The 13,058-nt window shown below is 35.0% G+C and overlaps 1 protein-coding gene across 3 annotated transcripts in view; it reads left to right on the top strand.

Annotated features, from left to right (window-relative positions):
- The window catches only part of LOC109541052 (small conductance calcium-activated potassium channel protein), a 70,531-nt gene that overhangs the window by 19,253 nt on the left and 38,220 nt on the right, over window positions 1-13,058 (top strand). For all 3 annotated transcript variants that reach the window (XM_019909732.2, XM_048663622.1, XM_019909733.2), the window contains exon 2: window positions 10,332-10,599. In XM_019909732.2, the coding sequence (XP_019765291.1) occupies window positions 10,367-10,599 (233 nt within the window). In that variant the 5' untranslated portion in view covers window positions 10,332-10,366. The remainder of the gene's footprint in view (window positions 1-10,331; window positions 10,600-13,058) is intronic.

Below are 13,058 nucleotides of genomic sequence, written 5' to 3'. Positions count from 1 at the left end.
ATCGTTCAGTAGTTTCCATGATTTATTATGTAGGTATGCATAATTCTCATGAGCACCCAAGAATGAGAATTTAAATTTGCGAGAGGTTTGTCGTAAATCTATTCGGTTCTGGTGAATTCCTGGCTCCCAACTTCCTACTGTGCTACAATATATGTATAAGTAATATTTCTCGAGTTTAATAGGCTACTTGTTTTTATAATGTATTATTTAGAATATCCAGATATATGTAGGAAACCTGCAATTGTCGCACATTATTGTTATCAATTTTATTTAACCCAAGCATCCGCACAGCCCTGTAAATTATCGAAAATGTTGCTTCCAAATCCCCACAAAACATTATTTTGTCAACACAAAAATATTATTGAACTGAACCTATTTAATAATGGATGTTTTGGCTTCGTGGAAGGCAATAATGTAATAAAACAAATCAAATGGCAATATTGATTGGAAAATTGGTTGGGTACATAATATAAATAATCGAATTTTTGTTTGGCACATATTGAGGCTGGGAGGCCTGATTTGATCGTTTAATCGCAGCATACTGCTTCTTGTTTTTCTACGGACGACTTCACAAACTTACACCTAACATATTTATGTCATCATCAATCAATACTAAAACTAGCTGTAAAAATCCTCAAACATTTATTTTGACAATCGATCTTCGTTAATTAGTGTGATAGGCGCAGGTAAATAAATTCTGGAGCAATTTTTAAGTCAATACTACCGATTATTTGAAGATGTTTTCAAAATTTCGATGTTTACTTTGGACGAAAGAAATATCGCTTTTATACGTTCGACAAATGGAATTTTCCCATTTACCACAAATGCAGATAGAGAACACGGGGATAAAATATTCATAATTCATTAATCTTTGTCTACGAATTTCCGGACACCATTTAAATAGAACCCCATTCCTATTCAAGAATTAAATGTTTGTTTTAACCTCCTGGATGTATGTTGGATATTTTGCATGCACGCTCACGAAATTGATTAACAATACTTTCGGAATATAAATATTTTTGGCCAATTTTATTTCTGGATAATTGTTAAACGTGTTGTTTGTGCAAATATCGCGTTTATCTGTAAACGTTTTCTCTTATCTACAGCAGAGGCAAAGTGAATTTGGAAAGAGGAGTTGTCATCTTCAGTGGCGAGTGCTTGAAGTCGCAGGCCAAACTGATTAAGCCTTCCAAGCCATCAAGCTCGGAATGTATTTCCACTCAACTACTCACTGTCTTCAGTTAATTTTGCATAAAATAACATATTGATATGGCTTTTGCTACAGGGCATAAAACTTTTTTTTTATTCTTATTTATTAAGGCCGCTTTAGGGGACATACAACAATGCCAATGTCCTTAAAACGAGTTTTAATGCTGGTACTATCTGAATATAAACGGTAAAATCTGAACTTTTAGCGAATCATTTGTTCAGTGGAGTTCGTTTTTATCAGAAGCTATTAGTTTAAATAAGGAAAAGTTGAGCATTTCAGGAGTAGATTACGGAAAGAGTTTGTTGATAAAACAAAGATCCATGAACGAGCAGTTTTAAAGCTTTTTGATAACATTTTGCAAGTTATTTTGAAATTAATATATGAAGCAATCATCAAAGTAAACACATAATGCCGTAACTCAATGTCAATCCGCAAGTTGAATTGTAGCCCTTTATGGTGATTAGAATCATTAGTTATCAAAGACATCAAAATGAATAGGGACTTTTGCAACCGAATATACGATGATTTATTCAAATCCTAAGCGGCTTTTCACCGATATCCACGTAACATTGTTACCGTTTTTAATTGCATCGATTTGCATTTACGGAAAACCGAAAGCCAATCGTCGAAGTTATGGGTTGGGAATTTTATTCAGTTTATTTGATATTTGATTAGGTGCCATCAAAGATGAAAATTTACGAAATAAACCGATATTAATTAGTATTCGATAAAAATGAAATAAAGCGCGGATCATATTTGCGATTTTTTAAAAGAGAAAAGCAGCAATCGACAGTGCGAGCATTATTTTCTATAGTCACATCCAGGGATATCCGTCAAACTGAGATTAAAAGAGAGCTTTTCCAAGCAGGCGTTTGCACTTTTTGTGGAAAGACAATAGAGAGACAAAGGAGCATTTGTGTCTTATATGAAAGGTATGAATCGCTAGATTGGAGGCCACTGCCATTGCTCGGAGATATCTGCTAACATGCAACCTCACGTGATTTTCGCTGTATAAAAATAATATTCAAAAAAGGACTCATTTGTATGTAAAGTTAAGGTATGCTGGCATTTATTGCCTTTTTAAAATGCGAAAAGGAAATCCACGATTTTACCTCTAGATCATATCTAGACTCCGCTCTTTGTCGATAAAATCGTCTTAATGTAAACTTTTTGTATATGCCGAATGAGGAGTATGGAGACATTTTACTAATGGCTTTTAGATCAAAGAAAATCAGATGCTTTTAGAGACCATTAATCTCGACAATTCAGTGGTGAGTATCGTTTTTCCCATCAACTCTTTTCTAGTAAGATTGATCTCACCAGCATTTTTTTGAGGATATTGTTATGCAAAGGATTTATATGGCATTTTCACGCTATGGCAATAATGCAGCCGGAAATTTCGGCATAACGAAATAAATTGCCGAAACAGTTGCCATGGAGTTGAAAACAAAAATAAATTTCAATAAATGTCTCTATCGCAGAAGTTCGCGATATTTCTTGTATATATCGACCGAAATTATTTACGCCAAAACTCGGCTCCCAAAAGCCAAAAGTCTTGGTGATAAATGCTTGTTGTCTGAAAAACTGCATGGAACAAGCAATATAACTCTTTACTTTTTACGTAGTTTGGATTCTTGCAAATTATACTCTTGAATATTTTTTCCATACATTTGGTTCACATCGAAAATAAATTACCAGTGGGAATTGAAAAGGTTGTCCAGGTTTCCAATGAAACAACCGCATGATCAAAGCCATAAATTTATTGACACCTCGCTCTGAAATATATTCTTTACGTAACATTATTTATTCATAAATACTTTACCCACCTACCTTGAACATTGTTAGGTGGGCTAATTTATTATGATGGCCCCACACTCAAGACCCAACTTTGTTTGTGATATATTCCAATCGGTTTACGTTATTTAACGCGTTAAACAAAGGTTAAAAAGGGCTTTATTATCCCTTAGAGATTCGCTCTCCATCTAATGATTCTTTTATCACATCAAGCTATTTCCTAATCGCAATCATTTATACCTAACCGAGCCTGCTGAATTAATTTGTAAGTCTAATACATTTACTCATTTGGTACGTTGCTAGCCTAAAGCCGATTATAATTACCTTCCCGCAGAAGAAATAGCTTATGTAAATGTTATTTGCCCGAATCATAGAACAATCCCGTCTTAGTTGAGCGGATAATACACGTGTTTCTCTATGTTAACGCAGTTCTGGCTTTTAACTCCTAATCTCCTTTATATCTAATCCTTGGAAAATCCATCGGCAATTCGCAATTTAAATTGTATACACACTTGGCTATCTGAATGACATATTTCCTTGTGTATAGATATACAGGGTGATCTTCAACTAATATGATAAAATTGTTTAGGAAAAAATAGCTTTTTCGGGTAGAGATTCCGAGGTACAGCGTGTCAAAGTGTAAATAAAATGTTCATTGATTTTTAATAGATTCTTAACCACCTTTGGTATTACTAAAAAAATGTGTTGAAGAGTTTTTTTAGTTTGTTAAATTCCTGCAATAATCTGGAGCAATTTAAAACATAAAATGCCGTGTTTTAGTTAACGGCCACCTAATTTCATTCTCCGATATTTCTTAAACCAAAAATGTGAACTCGCAAGTCGATCTCTGTTACCGTTTTCGAAATATTCCACATTGAAACCTCTTGTCGTGTTTTGAACTAATCAACTCAAAATTGCTGAGTCTTTCTGATATTTTTGTCATTTCTGCACGTTTGTATATGAATTTTTCAAATATCGTTCACTGCGATATAATAAATAAATATTTTTAATATCAACTTTCAATGCAGAGGCGGAAATATAATTTACAATATCATATGAAAAATTACCATAATTACGAAAAATCATTTGCCAGTGAAGCGTGTGGATCTTATTATATTGTCAATCCACTTTTTTCAGCGGTCACAGTCACGGAAGAATTATAATTTAAAAATCGTTCCTAATTCACTAAGCCGCTCCACATTGCACTCTAGTTCTTTGTTTTATTCAACGGAAACCAATAAAAATCAACTTGGTTAATGTATCCGCTCATTCCAGGAAATTTCTAAACCACATCGTTATTATTGTAAGAGAGCAGCGATATTTCTGCTTCTAATAGTGCACTTTTTCTTGCATGATTTCATAAAAATTCCAATGAATCATCAGCAGCCGCTATGCAAATGTAGATCTAATTAGCCCGTTAATTTTTCTAAGTTATAAAATAACTGGGAACTTTTTTCGCATTTTCCCAGCTTTGATTTATCATTTTCACTCATAATGAGTTTTAAAGCCGGCTCTTTTATGTATTGTCTGCGAAATGAACCGGGCATTATCATTTCGGTACCACGCATCAGTTAAATTATGTCGCTTAGAAGGATGATGTAATTAGTGGCGATATGCATCCAAACATTTGTTCTAGAATTTAACAAATTTTCAGTTCACACGACTATTAATTTTATACTTTAATAGTAAAATCCGACAAAAAAGCACTAGTTTTTAATTTTCCTTATCACTGTACATTGAAATTAATGAAAGAATGGCATTAACAGAGCCGATCCATCATTGTGAGTTGAAAATTAACTATAAAATCTGGCATTCCTCTTCGAAATCCTGACGTTGTTTTCATTAAAGCTCCACTGACATGGCATGTCGCCGGACCTTTGGGGTTTCAAGCAGAAAACGGAAGATCTTAAAAAGATGTATAAATCTTATACAAAACAATCGAATTTCGAGATATTTTCTTGTGAGTTCTGAAGGGAGCTGAAGTGTCTAATGGAATTAAGAAAATATCAGGGAAGAACCTGCGAAATTATGTGCGTGGTGTAAACCGGCCGTTTGTATGGATTGTGCTAATAAAAATGTTACTAACTAGTAGCATGGATGGAATCAAAATTATCTGCCCTCATGATCCTTTAATTAAATATCTTGCCATTTACTGATAATTGGAATTTATGTAATTGCCAAATATTTGATTTGCAATGTTTCACAATTCGTTGTGCCAACAGTGAGTGATTCGATTAAATCAGTTCCCCATGTAAGGTATATCTGGCGAAAATCTCCGAAATTGAAATATATTGTGCCCATCTAAATGAATTTCCTTTTTTCACACATTCAATATTCCACAGAGGTTTGTTTCTCATTTCAACTGTATTTGAAAAACACACATTTTCAGTTTACTTTCGAAGCCACATAAATACCTTTGGGTATAAGCGGGAACACAAAATTCACTTTCCAAGTGATATTCCATACATTTTCCCAAATGGTGTTTGCTTCAAGAATAATTGATAAATGATTTCACGAATATCGTGTTTGTTCAACAGGCCCTCACATTGTTAATTAATTGGACAACAATTGCCTGCAAATGGTATATTGAGATTAATATTTAAAATAATTTCAATTTGCTAGATCAAAATCAAACCGAAACCGCATGTAGCTAAATTGGTTCCTATTTTAAGCGAGTAATTGTTTACTGGCAAATATTCAGAAACAATCATCCATTTGATTCGTTAAATTGTCAGTCATCAGGTTTTCGGAAGCATAATTTTTAATAATTCCACAAAAAAGAACTGTATTATAATCGAGAAACGTGTTGGATTTCCTAATGTTGCTGTTTTCGCGCCAGTCCTCGTGATCAGTTAGTTGACTTTGGCAAGAATGTCCCGCTAATATATTTAGCACACATAACCAGCTAACCACCTGGAATGTCTAGTTAGTAAAGTGATTAGTCATATAGCGTATCGCTTACTTGCTCAGTTTAGCAGCGAAATTCAACTCCAAAGTATTTCAGATATTCTTGTGCATTATCTGACAAATTTCATAGCAGTTTCGAGCTAGTGGATGAAAGTTCAATAATCCAGCGGTCGTTAGATTTCTTTGCAACATAATTCAGTAATTGAGTAATAAAGTTTATGCGAAAAATGAACAGTTTATTTCCACAAAAAATAAATCCGAAAAAATAGGTCCCTACAAAAGCGTTTAAGCAAGTAAATATCAATCAAATTATTTCCAGAGTGATAAAGGATCAATCTAATACCACTAAATTTTAACTCTCATTGTACGCTTATTATGTGCCTTTGGAGGCGAAGCGATAAATTTTGAGTTTTAGTAAATTCCTTAACGGCAATAAAGATGTTTTATGCCTTGAAAGCAAACTTAGAGCGGGTCTACCTTATCGTGTGGTAAAACTTTATTATTCCAGCCCTTGCAAATATATTTCGCACAAGGAAAGTTCATTCTTTAGCACATCTTTGCGATTTCAAACTGTTTTGCAGGCAGCAACCGAACATGATAAATGGCTTCGAGCGCAATTGAATGCCAAAAATTAAAAAGGGTGCATTTCCTTTTTAAGTATCGCTTTTTCCGATTTGTCCAGTAAATAAATGCTTTGGACCCGATGAGTGTTTTCGAGCGGTTGAGTTGATTATTGCACAACTGGAAAACGAACGTATGAAACTGCTAAATGAGAGTTTCATTGATGTCATTGAGTGCCAAGCTTTGATTGACTGACAACTTTCTAGTGACTTTATAAAACAATATTTGCGTTGATTTATTGGCCGTTAGGGCTGTTTACATGGGCGTCAATGTATTTGGGAATTTTTTTCCCTTCGACGAATCGCTTTGGACCACCAAAACAATTGAAAACTGTTCCTAATGAAAATTTCAAAGTGCCACCAAAGAATTTCCTCAGATCCGCAGTAACGCGGAAAATGCAGTGATTCCAGCAGAAAATTTATTTTTCCAGATAACGAAAATGCATTGCGTCACAGTGAACAATCCAGTTTAGTGCTCTGTCTTGAATAAAATGCAGACTTTTGACTTTTGCCTTTTTGTTAATGGCAGTTATTTTAGCCGTTTGCATTTATAAACTGAATAAACCACCTAAATGCTTTGCTAAAAGTATTAAATGTCGTCGCAAACTTAAAAGCTGTGACAAATTATTTGCGACAAAATTGAACTTCAGGTGGGGAAAGCTGCTACTTTTTGCAAGCTTGTGGAGTTTAATTAATTATTCAAATATTTATCGCGCTTTAGTCTAAATTTGTTCGTTTGACATGATGATGAATTATTTGGAGGGTAGTGCGTGAGTGCACTAGTTGAGAAGCTATTAAAAGTTAATAAGCCGAAAGAGGATTTAGATGAGACGCATGAACGAAAAGTACATTAATAACCAGTTGCTCAAGTTATATATTATTTTTTACCTTTCCCACCTCGAGCCGCGTCTCAAAACAGAAATGTTGCCTTCTAAACAGCAAATATTTGCTTTGATAAAATATGCCTTATATACAGCCCAACATTCCACTTTATTCAATGGCAAAATGTAATGTTTAAACAGAATATACCTGCAACAATGCGGCCTTCGAGCGCGTCCCACCTTCAACTTTCCGCTTTTCGCCGACTTACCACAAGAATACAGAGCATGTTACAAAGAAATGCCGTTGTCAAAGAAAAATTGCTTAACTTAATGCTGCTGAACTACCTCGTTTATTCCAGGAAATAGAAATGTTTCCTAATATAAATTTATGATAATAGTTCCTATTCTGCGTTCGCAAAAGGACATTCTCTAAACTGAACCCACTTTGCTCTAGATGCCGTCAGTTCATTCGTTTCCCTCTATAACGTTGTTTGCACTTCCAAAGTTCCAATTGCGATTTTTACCACTTATAAATTACCATCAGCAACCTTGTTAAAACATTGTCAATTTCTCACTTGAGAATGGTGCGTTCTTCAAACTAAGTGGCATTCCAACGTGTTCGTAAATTTGAGACGCGATTTTAGACGTTAAAAGCAATTTGCTGGATGACTGCCGCTGCCATCTCGATTTCCAGAAATCCCCTAAGCGGCTTAAGCATTGCGAAAAAGTGCAACGCTTCGATTTCACAGTAATAGTTCTTTTGTGGATTGAAATCAGCAACATACAACGAGCAAACTTGTCAGAAAGTTCTTTATATTGTGCGAAAGTGAAGTTTTTGGAATCGGCGGCATGTCCAGCACTGTTCAGTGTGTTAAGCTTGGAGACTTTCTAAATTAAAATCCGACGTGGATGGTTTAAATGTGTTTGCAGGCGCTTCCACAAACTTTATTTCACGTAGTTCATGGATGTATAATATTCTATGAGAAGTTATGTTTAAATAGCTCCGATTGCCTAGATATTTATATCATCACAGTGCTTCAAGGTGCATTAGCGCTAAACTTTGTTGAGCAAGAACGTAATAAATGTAACTCTGCAAACTTTTAAAGTAAATAACATAAATATTACAAATTGCGCCGTATGAATGCCAAATTACACGCACAGATCTAATAGGAGAAGCGCCATTTCCACCTAGAAATAACTTGGATAATGGAGCCACTTATCCAAAGCATGGCTTCTTAACAAGACAAATATATTGCGAGTTTTTCATCACGTTCGGTCTGAATTTCTACCCGCTAAGAATATTTTATTTGTTTAAGAGCGCCAGTCTACATGCTTTAAATGCAGCACGCTTCTCTTGCTTTATCTTCTGTGTATTTTAATGCTCTCAGTTTCTTTCGCATTATTTTTACCTCTCGTAGTTATATGCTAGTGTACAATTTCAATTAAACTGGTTAACGTTACAATTTGTTCAACTGCGCTTATTGCACAAATGCAAATGGAGGTATGAAAGTTTTCGGTGGATGCAAACACTGACTAGTAGCCAACTTTAGCAAGCATATAGATCTGTTTGTTGAAAACTTTATAAACAGTGAGATGTTCACACGGCAAAGCACCGAAAGTTTGACTAAAGGAAAATTCATATGGAAAACATGTGGCATCTTATAAAGCTCAAAGTTCGATTAAACCTTGGCGAACTTCATTAAACGACCGATGTTTGAACGACTCCTATCGAAAACAGCGCTTGCAAACTTCGTAAAATAATATTTTTGAAAATTCGCTGCACATCTCAAGTTTGGAGTACGTAGGTACATAACAGCTGAAAACACTTAAAGGTTTTTTTGGTGAAGACGTATCAGATTTTATAGCTGAACATTGCGAGGTAGTGTTTGATAGCGGGTTTATTGATCCAGACGTGCTTTGAAAGCAATGCAATATCGACATTCGGTGTGAAAATACAGCTAAGCTGAATCGTTGTTCTCCATTTTGCTCCGTATGCCCAAAATTCGTATGCCTTGGGGGCATGTGAAATTGAATCGCTCAGTAAACTCAGTGTATTGAAGTTATGCCAAAAATTAAATCTTCAATATTTCCTTAAAAAATCTCAATTGGACCGCGCAAGAAAAGTCAATTTATTCCCAGTGAAAGCTTAATCCATGGTAATTAATTGGGGCTACAGAAAGTCGGCTTGAGCTGTTTTTGCGTTAGCAATGTGGTTTGTTTAGGTATTCGCTACTTTCCCCAATAAATTAGGAGTCTTGGTGGTTACTTTTGATGGCAAAAATGTGTATTTAATTAAGTGAATTTTAAGTACGGAAAAGTTGACGAAAACATTTAATTTGCCGCTAATTTTGTCAACAACTCATCGGCCCAAGTCAGATATATTTTGCGATTGCAAGGGTCTATAACGTTGTTTATAAAGTAGTCTTGTAAACTTGCCCGAATAAATTGCCATGATACCAATTGGATGAAATCTCGAGTCATTCTTTCCTCCTACCTGTCGATTGATTGATTGAAAAAGACCATTTCGTTATATCACACTCTGGCCTCGCCAGTAGAGTTTTTCGAAACTTTGCCATATCGATACGTCGATCATTAACCATATTAGGAAAAACAAGAACCATCCATTTTCTTTACTATGGCAAATACTTACTTCTCCATCAAAGCTCTACGAAGAGATGGTGGATTTAATAAGATTAAAACCGCAATGCCACTAATGGAAAATTTCGACGTCAGAGCATTTTGATGTATTGCTTTCCACCGTCTTTTTTATTGAAACGCAACTGATTTTCTTGGATATGAGATTAAAATGAGTGCCTGTAGGTTATTTAATCTATGATAACCAAGAAATCTTCAACCTTCTTGAGCCATCCATCATCAGATGTCGAAGGTTTCTTTTCAGGTCTTAGATTTCTATAGCATTTTGTCGTGTCGATCCAAGTGACTACTATTGGCAACAGCTCATATCCATGTTTTTTTCAGGTCGTAAATTAGGCTAGGCCCCAGGGCTCTACAGAATGAGTAGTCAGGATGAAACAGCAAGCCTATTAGTGGGCCAGCCCTCATTGACCAGCGCCTCCTCACCAGCCAACTGCTCAAAACCGGTTTTGATGCGACAAGAATGCACTACGTTTCTGGTTTCATCGCAACATCCTCAACTCTCCGTATTTTCTGATAGTGAGGAAGACGGCTCGTTGTGTTTAGAAGAGAACAGCACGAGGTCGGTGCCTGATATTGAGCTACACTGTAGGTAAGAAAGATTCTATTCCTGAAATCCACATAATTGAAATCCTGCTCCCGTCCTGAAATTTGATAGGGAAAATTTTCTCATTTCCAATGAGACTAGGGGATTTTACTGTCAGCAAACTTTTTAGCTTTATTGGAATTTTCTCAACTGCTGAAGTCAGAGTTTTATTTTCTATAGAACATTAACTCTGTTCTTTAAATAGCTTTGGAGGAAAGTTCACAAACGTGAGCCAAACAAATCAAAATTTTCCATTTTAAAGAAGGGTCCATTAAAATTTTTATCTGGGAGTTTTAGGGAACAGTAAAATAGGCATTTTATTCCAAACTTATGGAAAGTCTCACATAAAGCTTCAGCTCTGGTTTTGCACTTTTTCACAAATTAAAAGTCGATTTAGGGTCTAAACATTGTACGGGTTTCTAACTGGACTGTGGTTAGTGGGTGAATCTAAAATTCCGGAGTGTTGTATAAAATGGTGCAAAAGCAAAACACAATCAGAGGCCAGAGCAAGGCTTGCATATAAAAAATTCAGGAAATTTCCCATTACATATTCTGTGTCTACCCAATTGCATTTCTTTAATGAAATTACCTTGATACACAAGGCTCGCATTGAGCACTGCACTATTTAGCAATAACCCAGCAAGAGTTTTGTATATTGAATGGCTTTAATTAAAGTGCATTTGTTCTTTTACGTTTTGAATTTAATATCGTGCCTCATTACTTAATGGCCTTACCGAGCGATGTCGTGTTAATTATTCCGCTCGTCCACATGGGATCTTGTTCGATAAATGCTGTGAACTGGGATTTGTCTATTGCATTCTATACTGGATAGACAAAAAGCATTTCTTTTTTTTTCAGTTGATGCCGTTTTATTGCTGCATGATTTCAAAGAAAAATCCAATTTTACTGTTGTTGATCCTATCAATCACAACCCTGGCACATATTTGGCTTCGATTATCTGCTTGACAAAAAGAACAACGCCTAATAAATTTCTACGTATTAACATGGATTTCCTATCTGTGTTCTATCGGCAAATTCGTACTTCAATTTCTGACACGGAAGATTAATGATCGCTAATTCTGCAGCTCTATAATGAAACGACAAGCCTATGGGTCAACAGATATTGTGTTTCATTTTAAACATTATGGAACATTGCGTACATAATTACATTACACCTTTAATGAGGTTATTGTAGTTTAATGAACTTCGTATGATCGCCTACCAACAACAATTGTATAGAATTTGATTGCAGCTGGAAAATCTGATAATGCCTTTGCACGATCATTTGCAGTCGCTGCGTTTGAATATTATTAGATGTCGTTAATGGAAGGCTTCTAACAATGTTAGAGTTTGAAATCCCAGTGATTATAAAGCTTTCTTCTGCTCTTATTACAACCTTCGAATAGAATTTTCGCACAGGAACAGGTTTGAAATTATATGCGGAAGTGCAGAATCCGTTGTCGTGATTTTACACTGCTTACTCCCCTTAGGAACTACGAATGTAATGTCGTCAAAGTAACGAGTTCACGTTTCTTGCTTATATTTCTTCCTCACATTATTTTTTTCGTTGAAATATCGGAACATCTCCGGCTTTTTTGTCTGTTTGCTCCGATTGGCGTTACCATGAAAGCATTTTTATTGATAACCCACTTTGCATGCTTTCAAGCAACAGCAGTACACAACGCACTTAACAGTGCAAAGTAATTATATTTTTATCATCACTTCATGTAGTTCACATATTTGCTTGACGCTCTATTTGCCGCTCTAATTGATTATTAAATATAATGGTGTAATTTAATATCAGTTGAACACAAATATGAGCCACCGCAATTAGTCAAATCAATAATTGCAAGCTTAATAATTTGATAACATCTTGTGCTACAGCTGACCTGATGTTTTACAAACTTCTTTTTGGGTATTTCGCCTCAAAAATTTTTGTCTTTAAAAAAGATAGAATTTCCTCACGTCTTTTATTACAGCTTGATAAATAGTGCTCTTATTTCGCAATAAGAACGAATTATTTATCAAAAAGTAATCAAGAACTATCACCTAGAGGGTATCCTGCGACACACTTATTCTCAAGCTGTAAGAGAAAATTCCAATTAGTAGAGAAATTAATTTGAAAAATTACCTTGACGTTTCGATAGCTATTTTCTGCTATCGTTATCAAAAGAACCTAAATGAACCTAAAAAAGAGTATGTTAATAAATTGTGTAACAATAGTAGGATAATACAGTATATGAAAATTTGCTCTGATAATTCGTCTGTGCAAATTGTCAGTTATGTGACTTTGACTTAATCTCATTGTTTAAATTAATAAAGGTAATGCTAATTAATAACTTTGGTGTAAATTTAATTTGGATGTATGTTTCTCTGGTCTACTTCAGATTTTAGCATAGGTAACTATGTATGACTTAAATTAAATGAACATGAAGCAACACAATTATTTTGATTTAGTAAAATTA

The sequence above is a fragment of the Dendroctonus ponderosae genome, unplaced genomic scaffold (assembly GCF_020466585.1).
Source record: "Dendroctonus ponderosae isolate FM_Combo_2020 unplaced genomic scaffold, Dpon_F_20191213v2 Dpon_F_20191213_1, whole genome shotgun sequence".
Lineage (NCBI taxonomy): Eukaryota > Metazoa > Arthropoda > Insecta > Coleoptera > Curculionidae > Dendroctonus > Dendroctonus ponderosae.
The sequence above is the reverse complement of the archived record's forward strand: the minus strand, read 5'-3'. Positions and strand labels throughout refer to the sequence as shown.